Source organism: Salvelinus fontinalis, chromosome 27, assembly GCF_029448725.1.
Source record: "Salvelinus fontinalis isolate EN_2023a chromosome 27, ASM2944872v1, whole genome shotgun sequence".
Classification (NCBI taxonomy): Eukaryota; Metazoa; Chordata; class Actinopteri; order Salmoniformes; family Salmonidae; genus Salvelinus; species Salvelinus fontinalis.
This window is the reverse complement of record NC_074691.1, coordinates 3,563,144-3,574,677: the sequence shown is the minus strand read 5'-3', so window position 1 is coordinate 3,574,677 and position 11,534 is coordinate 3,563,144. Positions and strand designations below refer to the sequence as shown.

The 11,534-nt window shown below is 42.5% G+C and overlaps 1 protein-coding gene across 1 annotated transcript in view; it reads left to right on the top strand.

Annotated features, from left to right (window-relative positions):
* The first annotated feature begins 4,623 nt into the window (after nucleotides 1-4,623).
* LOC129825623 (protein lin-28 homolog A-like) overlaps nucleotides 4,624-11,534 on the top strand; it is a 47,031-nt gene continuing 40,120 nt past the window's right edge. The window contains exon 1 of the mRNA XM_055885833.1: nucleotides 4,624-4,792. Coding sequence (XP_055741808.1) covers nucleotides 4,624-4,792 — 169 coding nt within the window. The remainder of the gene's footprint in view (nucleotides 4,793-11,534) is intronic.

The window sequence follows — 11,534 nt, the reverse complement described above, 5'->3', positions numbered from 1 at the left end:
TTGCATCTAAAACAAAGGAGGGTTCTGAAATCAAGACGTGTTCAAGAAATGGAACAATGTATCAATCTATCGAGTACAAAAGGTAAGACAGGGCACGCCACCCAAGAACCTATGACAAACATGTAAACAATTTATTTATTTATTTTACCGTTATTTTACCAGGTAAGTTGACTGAGAACACGTTCTCATTTGCAGCAACGACCTGGGGAATAGTTACAGGGGAGAGGGATGAATGAGCCAATTGTAAACTGGGGATTATTAGGTGACCATGATGGTTTGAGGGCCAGATTGGGAATTTAGCCAGGACACCGGGGTTAACACCGCTACTCTTACGATAAGTGCCATGGGATCTTTAATGACCTCAGAGAGTCAGGACACCCGTTTAACGTCCCAACCGAAAGACGGCACCCTACACGGGGCACTGGGATATTTTTTTTTTTTAGACCAGATGAAAGAGTGCCTCCTACTGGCCCTCCAACACCACTTCCAGCAGCATCTGGTCTCCCATCCAGGGACTGACCAGGACCAACCCTGCTTAGCTTCAGAAGCAAACCAGCAGTGGTATGCAGGGTGGTATGCTGCTGGCTTGCATTGTGCTTGTCACCGACAAGTGAACATTGAAATTGTCAGCTACGGGAGAGGCTGCAATGTTTCGGGACTTAATTGAACAGGGGAAATAATCTTAAATACAAACTTAGAAAAGCATGTCGCCATATGGACTAGATGGAAAACGGTCTTTATAGGACTGAAAACAGCTTGCAAAGAAGATTACGCTAGGCCTTCCTTATGAAAAAATATTGCAGTCAGAGTGCAGTATCACTGCAGTACACTGTAGTACAACTATAGTTAGAATGCAGTATAACTGCGGTATTCTGCAAATACTGCGTCCAAAATAACACTTTTTAATTCAAATAATTTTGCAGCCTAACTCCAACTTGGGCGGCAGGCAGCCTAGTGGTTAGAGCGTTGGGCCCATAACCGAAAGGTTGCTAGATCGAATGCCCGAACTGATAAGGTAAATATCTGTCATTCTGCCCCTGAACAAGGCAGTTAACTCACTGTTCCTAGGCCATCATTGTAAATAAGAATTTGTTCCTAACTGACTTGCCTAGTTGAATAAAAAAAATCTGCAATCACTGCAGTTTAAAAACTGTTATCTTTTTTTGTAAGTGATTTACAATACAGCCTACGCTACACCACAACTTTCTTAGCTTCTGCAGCAGTGTGTGGGTAGAATCACTGGATAAGCCAAGAAAATGTATTGTGATTATTGCATTGTTTTCTCTATAACCTGTTAGTTCATATGCCTTGCGACCTTGATATATAGGTCTAAGGCAGAGACAAGAAGACACAGTGGCGGAATAAATTCAACCACGCCTTTGTTTCATCACAATGAGCAAAGTCTGTCCAGTGAAGTGCACAAAGTATATTGCATGTAAAAAACAGTTACATGACCAACAGCATGGTCAAGCAAGTTAATGTTTCTGACATTTTTGGACTACTAAACAACTGTTGATTTAGAACCACAGAGAGTTACCACAAGTCACTATGAAAGCAGGAGCTGCCTCCACTATTCCAGCACCATTTCATCATAATCAAATGACTCGGTCAATAAAGAAGTGGTCAAATGACACAGATGCTAAGCTACGGGACTGTTTTGCTAGCACAGACTGGAATATGTTCCGGGATTCTTCCGATGGCACTGAGGAGTACATCACATCAGTCACTGACCATATGTACATACCCCAATCAAAAGCCATGAATTATAGGCAACATCCGCACTGAGCTAAAGGCTAGAACTAACGGAAGCTTATAAGACATCCCGCTATGCCCTCCGACGAACCATCAAACAGGCAAAGCATTAATACAGGACTAAGATCGAATCAAACTACACTGGCTCTGAAGATTGTCAGATGTGACAGGGCTTGCGAACCATTACAGACTACAAAGGGAAGCACAGCCGAGAGATGCCCAGTGACACGAGCCTACCAGACGAGCTAAACTACTTCTATGCTCGCTTCAAGGCAAATAACACTGAAAACTTCTATGCATGAGAGCACCAGCTGTTCCGGAAGACTGTGTGATCATGCTCTCCGCAGCCGATGTGAGTAAGACCTTTAAACAGGTTAACATTCACAAGGCCGCAGGGCCAGATGGATTACCAGGACGTGTACTGCGAGCATGCACTGACCAACTGGCAAGTGTCTTCACTGACATTTTCAACCTCTCTGTAATACCAACATGTTTTAAACAGACCACCATAGTTCCTGTGCCCAAGAACACTAAGGTAACCTGCCTAAATGACTACCGACCCGTAGCACTCACGTCTGTAGACATGAAGTGCTTAAAGCTGACAAAATAAAAACAGTTGAAAATATCCTTATGAAAATTCTGTTTAATTCAAACACATCCATATCTCTTCTACACTTGTCTGCCTCCCTTTCTATCTGTCTTCACTTGAGCTATTGCTAGTGAAGTTGTACATTGTATCAAAGTATCACAGAGTCCGGCCAAAGCAGTCACTAACGAACTTGCAACATTGTATCAACTAGTCTATTCCGGGCCTTCAAAGTTTCTTGCGCCATTGAGCTCGAGACAGAAAGCTGTTTTGTATGACGTTTCTCCTCGATACAGTATAAGGGCTTATCAGATCATGATATTTTGCTCTTTCACACCCAGGCTTGGTGATTATCGAGGCAGGGAGTGTTGGAAAGACTTTTCAAATTGTATCATTCACAATGAATAGCCTTCATTACTCAGAACAAGAATAGACTGACGAATTTCAGAAGAAAGTGCTTTGTTTCTGGTCATTTTGAGCCTGTAATCGAACCCACAAATGCTGATGCTCCAGATACTCAACTAGTCTAAAGAAGGCCAGTTTTATTGCTTCTTTATTAATCAGAATAACAGTTTTCAGCTGCAAAAACATAATTGCAAAAGGGTTTTCTAATGATCAATTAGCCTTTTAAAATTATAAACTTGGATTAGCTAACACAACATGCCATTGGAACACAGGAGTGATGGTTGCTGATAATAGGCCTATGTAGATATTCCATAAAGAAACTGCCGTTTCCAGCTACAATAGTCATTTACAACATTAACAATGTCTACACTGTATTTCTGATCAATTTGATGTTATTTTAATGGACAAAAAATGTGCTTTTCTTTCAAAAACAAGGACATTCCTAAGTGACCCCAAACATTTGAACAGTAGTGTACTGTAACTAACTGAGATTAAACCGTCTTTCAGTCTCGATCAAATAAATTATCAATATTTCAATATTTTATTTGGACGGGCAAGGAGGTACAGTAGGGGGGGTCACGGGCCTCCCGTAACGCCAGACATGGTTTATGTACGTATGTAATGCAAAAACACAATATGCTACTGAAAAAACTGTTGGTCACTAAATCTGGCGAGAACTAGGACCATGGAAAAAACAGCTAGCTGGAGCTTGTCTGAGCGGTTGGCTGGATATGCCCTCACCGCTACATACTTAATGCTGATTGGTTTTGGTTCTGCCCGCTACAGTGCTGTCCAGTCAGAACATGATGTTGCAATGGATAACAATACTCCAGAGCTAGCAATTAGTTAAGAGCTAGCAAACATCCCCGCAAACTGCTTACTTATAAAGATACATTACATGGTAAAATAACCAACACTCACTTAGATTACACCCATTATGTAGCATTTCCAACACTCACTTGTCAATGGACGCACAACACTTCAGTTAGGAAACAGCATGTCAAAAGTCTGTCAGCAACACAACACTTCAGTTAGGAAACAGCATGTCAAAAGTCTGTCAGCAACACAACACTTCAGTTAGGAAACAGCATGTCAAAAGTCTGTCAGCAACACAACACTTCAGTTAGGAAACAGCATGTCAGAAGTCTGTCAGCAACACAACACTTCAGTTAGGAAACAGCATGTCAAAAGTCTGTCAGCAACACAACACTTCAGTTAGGAAACAGCATGTCAGAAGTCTGTCAGCAACACAACACTTGCTTCTTCTCAAGATAGCAGATGCTATGCACTGATGTGAAATGGAAGGAGGCTGAGCCCTTGAGTGTGTCCAAGTGCGCTGATTGGTTGTAATGAGTGGAAGCTTGAAGGGTGATTGACAGGGCTGCAGGCCAATCAGGTTGAAAGGGATGGCTTTTTTTTACTGCAGCCCCTGGATTTCTGGTGTAAATCCACCCATCTTTAAGGCCTCAGTGGGGGGTTTAGTCCTGAAAGGGCCTAGTCCTACCTGGCAGGTAAGAGAGGCAGAGCAGTGAAGGGACCAGACCAGGTGGGGTCCAGTCCTACTGTGAATCTGGCCGAACTAGAGGGGCAGCTGATTACTAAGGTCTCTTTAGAGGACCATGGGGGTCAGGAGAATGCCGGCTCAAGGGCATGCAATGGGCATAGGGGCCGCCCCAAGCAGTCCTTGGCCGCCCCATGGAATGCCACAAGGATGGGGGAGGATCCTCTAACTCAGCTGGTACAGGGCCGCTGAAAGCTGGCCACAGATGGAGGTGGCTTGCCTAATGCGGCGTAGAAATGTGGCAGGCCGGCCACAACTGTTGTTGGCAGCTCACTGGCTGCTGTTGGGGTTGGTGACTCTCTCACCACTGCTGAATGCGATGGTTCCCATGGTGGACAGGTTGGGACTGCTGTACGAGGCTCATCAGGGATCTGAGAGCGGGGCCGGCTGGGCCCCAGAGACGTGCAAGTGCCGGAGGGTCTTCCATTGCAGGAGGCAGGCGGCCCCCCAGAACTGGAGACAGCAGGCCCCCCGGGTCAGAGAACGGGGTCTGAGAGCCTAGCAGGGCAGGAAACTAGGGCCCCGACAGGGCAGGGGACTTGGAACCTACTACTAAGATTGAGGAGTGCAAGCCAGGTATGGCGGGAGGCTGAAAACCTAGCTGAGCAGGGAACTTGTAGCCTAACACTAGGACAGGCGACTTGGTGCTAGCAGAGGCTGGAGACTGCAAACTGGCTAGGGGCAGGGACTGCAGACCTAGACGAGCAGCTCGCTCTGAGCCTAGCTGAACAGGGGATCCAGGGCCTGGAACTAGTGCAGGAGGTTTGGAGTGTAACACTAAAGGAGCTGACTGCTTACCAACTGAGGCTGTGGGCTGCTGACCAACTGAGGGCAGAGGCTGCAGATCTAGTAATGTTCTCAAGAGGGGATATGCATCTTGCAAATGATTTGCCATGGATATTTGCCAAATTAAGGACTGCAACAGGTCTTTCTCGTCGATATCACCGTTTACTCCTGTTTCAACAGGGTGTTATTCCCTTTATAATGGGAGTTGAGACATACAGTTAACAGCATTAGAAATGCACACTATAGCAGTAAGCAACAAAAACAACTAAATAGACGAGACGCATCTGTTATTCCAAAACTGCAGCTCGAGATTGGAACACATTTCCCTACTTTAATCAACCAGCCCATTTTGAATTTGTGATAAAGCTGTCGTGATTTGGCAAGGAATTTAACTGTCTACAGTTTTGTTTGTGTGCCCCATCAGTTAGATACGTTTCTATAGGCAGTCATTTCTGTAGGCCTAATGGGAGCTTGGGTGCGCAGCACGCATGTGTGTATAGGGAGCGGTTTGAATGAAATTCAATGAGAGACATGTAATGGCGGGAAAAGAGAACGCAGGGAGAAGAACTGTGATCACTTGGCTAGGTTACTTTTTGTTGTAAGACGCTAATGCATATAACAAGTGGAAAGGAAAACTAGAGTCAACGTGAATTAACTGTTGTCTTTGGGACAAAATTTCACCTGCCTGTTTGGGCAGATTCCAGATTCCTACGCTTACTGTGTGACTGTGGTAGAACTTCATTGCCCCCTAGTGGTCAAAGCACGCTATATGATTTCACGTGGAATTTGATGAAATTCTCAAATAGTTTTAATGGAAAACCGATAAAAATAAGGCTGTTTAAACATGAAAGAAAATGTTAATTTGTCACATCCCTACAGGACAGTCATTTTGCTCAGACTATTGTGTTCTAGAATTGCATTCTTATATGGACTTTAAATTAGCCCGGACCCGACCTAGACCTCAAAAGAGTCGTAAGTGAAAAAAATCTGTAAGGAAACCTCAAGAATGTGTGTTTCAATGACTGTGTTTTTGTATGTTGATTGTTTTTAGTCTGCATTCTGCACTAACGATCTATTTGTATTGGAGCACGCAGGATGAAGTACCCTCACTTACATGTTAATTAGACTTTGGAGCAGTGACTTTGAGTTGGAAGTCTCTTTAAACAATTACTCCAGTAAATCTTGAATCCTTATCTCCGACCTGCTAGCACACTAAGATTTTGTGTGACACGGGAGTCATTTATTGTATGGGTATCAATTGCTCGTTGGCCTGCATGGCGACAATTCTGAGGTGTCAGGAGCTGGGACTTCAGTTCTGACAAGGATTTGTTTCAATGTTGCTTGACAATTCCCTATAGAGATACCGCACCGCAGATATTGAAGCAGGACTTTCCTCTCACACAGTCACGCAGAGTATCTGCACATGTGCACGGGTGCGTGTCACGCTGTTTAGTTTAGTCTCATGCTTCAACGCTTTTACGTTCTGAACACAAGGCTCATGTTACGTGTGCGAGCGTTGCAAAATAAATGTACACATACATGTTATTCAGTCATTGCATCCAAACTGCTTGCGAGCGTCTGCGTAGCCAGGCGCTAAAATAGAACTTGGTTCTATTTGTGATGCATGACACTCTGCAGGTCCTGCCTCTCCCATCTCCTCACTGTTTTTTAGGAGCATATACCCATGTGGGTGATTGAAAGGGTGATTGAAAGGTCCACACTCCAGTCCAGTTGGTGATGGTAATGCACCTTAAAGTTGGTTGCCAACCACCATATAAAGTCCAAAGAAGAAGCCCGAAGGAGGAGAGATTACTAGAAACAAACTCGGGTTTAACCTTTTATCTGTGGATTAAATGTCGGAGTAGAGGACCTTGTGCATTTCAGGTAAAATAACAACCCAATGTTTATATCCCAGGACAAATGAGCTAGCAACAGCAAGCTAGCTAGCTAAATTGCCATGAATGTTTAATGCTTTTCGCGCCTGTCCCCAAGTCGGTTCAAAGTTCGTTTTTTATATTTCAACCTGTGTGTCCTGGTCGTGTCTGGTGTGGATGGACAAAATCAACATGTGCATGATGGTGCAAGCAGACTCAAGCAGCATCTGGTCGAGCCAGCATGTAAATGGTTGTGGAAATTGACGCATCACTGTGTTCACTTTGTGCATGTAACGTCTACCTGTAAACAAAAAAACATATTTGATGACTGGACCGTTCATAAAGCCTCCATAAGTACTACATAGATGTTTCTTACATCTTTCAAGCAAATTCATACATAAAGGGTGATATAAAGGTCCTCACATCTAGTGCTTTGACAAATGCTTTGCCATTGATATAATGTGACATTTGTTCAGGGATAGATTTTGGACACTGGCCAGCCGGGCTAGACCACCATTTTTACTAGTCCGGGTGCAAAACCTGTGCCACCCCATATTTGTAAAGGCAACGTTTATCTAGAAGGCGATATCATAATTGAGCAATATAGGCTATAGTCTAATTATGATTACTGATTATAACAATATAAACAATATGGAACATGTCAGTTAATTAAATGAAATGGGTATCAATTTGCGTAAACCGTTCTTCATGTCCCTCCATTCCAAGCTCTACATTACCCTCTCTTTTTTCGTAACAAAATAGTAGAAGTCTATGTGTTATCTAAAACCAACCACAGTAGCATATTGCAAATGTTTTGAGAAATCAACATTAATTAGGCTACTGTTTTTCTTTCGTCCTCATAAATATGAGGTAGTGCAAAATAATAGAAAACATAACGCTCATTTATTTATTAGGCCCACTACAAAAATATTTGTAAGACTATGGACCACTCTTACACTGTCTGTCAGCAATCCGTTTTTCCTTGGTGACAAATCCGGACAAACGTATGGCTCGCTTATGGTCCGCTTATGTTACACTGTCAGTATAAAATATTCAGCCGTGGAAAATCTGCGTATATCCGCGCGGTGAATAATCTACCACCAACTGGCTGATAAACATAATGACTTTGTAAATATGCCGGTAATGGTAGTCGATTTGCATGCTTGAACTTCTCGGCTGTATCCAGTGCGCGTGTGACTTTGGCAGTTTCATTAGGTCACACTTACAATAAAATCAAGTGGACATGACATTCGATCAGAACGACGGGTTCATTTGTTGGTTATCTCCACCCACAGCAGCAGGTCTGAGAACAGAGAAGGACGAGGATAACAATGGCTCTACCGTGGCTCACAGGTTAGTGAAGGATCTTTCGGACTATACGTTTGTAGAACCATGCTTGGCTAGATGTCTCCGCAGCATAAGGAAGGATTGCATGGTGACAACAACACCTGTTCACCGCAGCAACAGTTGGGTGTAGTCTATTCTCAGACTCTCAATGCTGTCGATATTGCCACCATTCGGAAATTGCATTCCACTCCATCGTCCTCTTTTACAATAAGTTCGCATATAGGTTACTTCACATTGTATTTATTGTTTAAGGGAACTAGAATACAGGATACATTATTGGGTAGGCCTATATTAGATTTTGTTTATGTATTAGGCCTATATTTTCAAATCAAACTATGTTCCGGTTCAACCCAGTTTAAAAACCAATATATATGTATTCATTCGGCGTATTTGTTAGGTTCCTGAGTGAATGAACAAATATTAAGATTAAACAAGACAACATAATTTAGCCCATTTCTAAGCAAACGCGACCATAGAAAAAAAACATCTTAATAAATGACATTTTCCCAGTAAAATGACGAGAATTCGTGAAGAAACAAGGCGCTATTCTTAGTTGTCCTATGCTGGTTGTTGGTGTATTGTTTGGCTTTGTGAGCAACTTGCGTGTTTATTGCCGGAGCAGAGAGAAGCGCCTCTCGCTCACGCTACCCTCTGACGTCACTGATGTGTCATTCGATATTTGTAGGCTTTGTGTTCACAATGTGTTCAAATGTTTCTATTTTTAAAACCAAAAAGCAGCATATGTCGTTGAATAAAAAACATTAAATCAACAAATCAGATCAACGGAAAATGTATCGTTTTAGTTCATACCACTTTCTAGAATGGATTTGTCAATGTGGTTTTTCAGATATCTCTTGAAAACATTTTGGGCGTTAGCCATATTTATCTGTTAAATCCTTTGAATAAGTATCCTTTTTTGTTTATTATGTAGGCCTACGTTGATTTGAATGGTTGATGCCTACAATTTAATCATTTATTCAAAGATCATTTGCTTAATTTATAGTCTTAAACCCCATTACAGGAAATAGTTAGGCTACATTTGATTGCATTTCAAATAAATGACTCTTATCAGAACGAAAAGTGCTTTTAAAACCATTTTATTTCGTCTAAATAGCCAGGGTTGCCTTGTTGGTATGCTCAAACAAAGACACCCACATGTCCATCTATGGGCATTAAACAATCCTTATCCTTAAAATGTTCGTTAATTATAAATGTCTCTTAACGAAGTAAATAATAAAGTAACTTTCTTTCGCGAAATCAAGTAAAAATGTGCATACAATTGATTTCAATGTTTCCCTAGTAGACACAAGTAAAGTACAACGTGGTTGAAATAAACTCCGGGTTAAGCTGGTTTGTTCTAAACACGTTAAATTAATAAATAAGCATAAAACATGTACCTGTTTGCTTGTAAAATGCTGTTAGACTCCCCAACACACATGTCCTTTCCAACAGCATGGCCTGGCCTGACCCATGGCTATGTCAACAATGTTTCGTTTTTCCTAGCAGTGGATATTTAAAAAATGAGGGATTGCTGGCTGGAATGCACGAGTTAAAACGTCGAAATAACCCCCCCCGCACTAAAAGAAATGAGAGACGAACTGAATTAGCCCTTTGAACTCTATTGACAGAAATGCAGGGTAGAGAGGAGGCAAACTTCCTTTCGGGAGCTTGGTTCGTGAGATGTGGGGGGTTGGGTGACGTTAGGGTGAAGGAGTCCACCAAATCTGTGGTTGGGGATGTTGCTATTGAAAAAGCTCTGGAATCTCGATTTGGAATTGTTTAACGTCTGTGAAAGTGGCATTAAGCTGTATTATTGTGAGGATCTGATCACGTTGGATCAGTTGGTTTGGTTTTAGGCTAATCAATAATTGAGATGACATTCTTATTTTCCAATTGACTTAATTAGTTTAGTCACTTATTAATCACTGCATGTGTTTATGTTCATAGGCCTTTATTATGAGGTTGGAATCAGAATCAACTTTATTCGCCAATAACATTTACACGTAGCCTACTAGGTATTTGATCTCGCGAAATTGTGCTGACAACAATACGAATATACAGACAGAATATAGACAAAATCTACAGATTACGTTTCGACTTTTCTTTATACAGCATCAACGCTTTTATTAATTTTGGCCTTAACAGAGAATGTGAACCATACAGAATCAGAATGTTATTATTTTAGCCTTCAAAGAATAGCCTAAAATACATTGCCAGTAGTCCTAATAGCCTACGCTTGTGGATGATTACTGATGCATTTCAAATGCGGATTTACCCCAGTGTTTTACCCAAAAGGCTCAGACGTTTCTGTTTCCATCTACATGGGCCGGCACCCGTGGCTCAGCGTGCCACGGCTCCGGCGGACCTCCTCTAACTTGGAACCAATGCAAGGCCCTGGGTACTTTTCAGCCACCATTTACATCACAATGGCCAACTGTGAACTTTAACACCTCACAAATCAACAGTCTTGAATGATGCAGGGCTGTTGATTCTGATCGCCACATGTCTTTCGTGTCACACTCCTGATGGAAACACGATTACACTATAGCTTACTTAATATAAAACACTGGCGGCCCACTGGTGTGGGGTTAAGTCTCGTTGGAAAAGCACCAAACATAGCTCTGTTCGGTCAGAAAAAAAGCCCTTCCCAGGATATGAGTGAGTCGATAACATCTGACACCGTTGACCGGCCCTGTGACCCAAACCATCATTTTTGTGGCCACTGTGGAGCCCTCCTCACCGCATCTTCAAAACAGAGAATTTGCGTGGGGGTTGGGTAGGGCCGGCCTTTGTTGGAGGTATGAGGTAAACTCATGAATTCCGGAGGGTGGGCTCTTTGGTGTTGCTTTGCTGCTGGGTGGGTGGGTGGGGGTGGGTTGTTGTTGATTCATTCCTTCCCAACGTGTTTTTCCCCTTTGACAGTTTTGCGACTGGATGTTGACAAAGAGCTGATACATTGATAGTTCGCATGCGATACATCAGACTCATGTTTCCAGCCATAGTCTCGTAAGCATAACCTACTGCGCATAGCCGCGGGAACTCGTTTTGGGGGTAGGGGTGCTGCGATTTTCTTTTGTTTTGCTAAAGAGGTCTATATTGGTCAGCTAATACAGGACTAGTAAAGGCCCAGCGCACCCCTCCCAGTACCCCTCTTTTTAAAACTAAATGTATTGGAGTGTTTACCAGTATTTGTAACTTGAGTCTGATAATTATCTGTACAAAA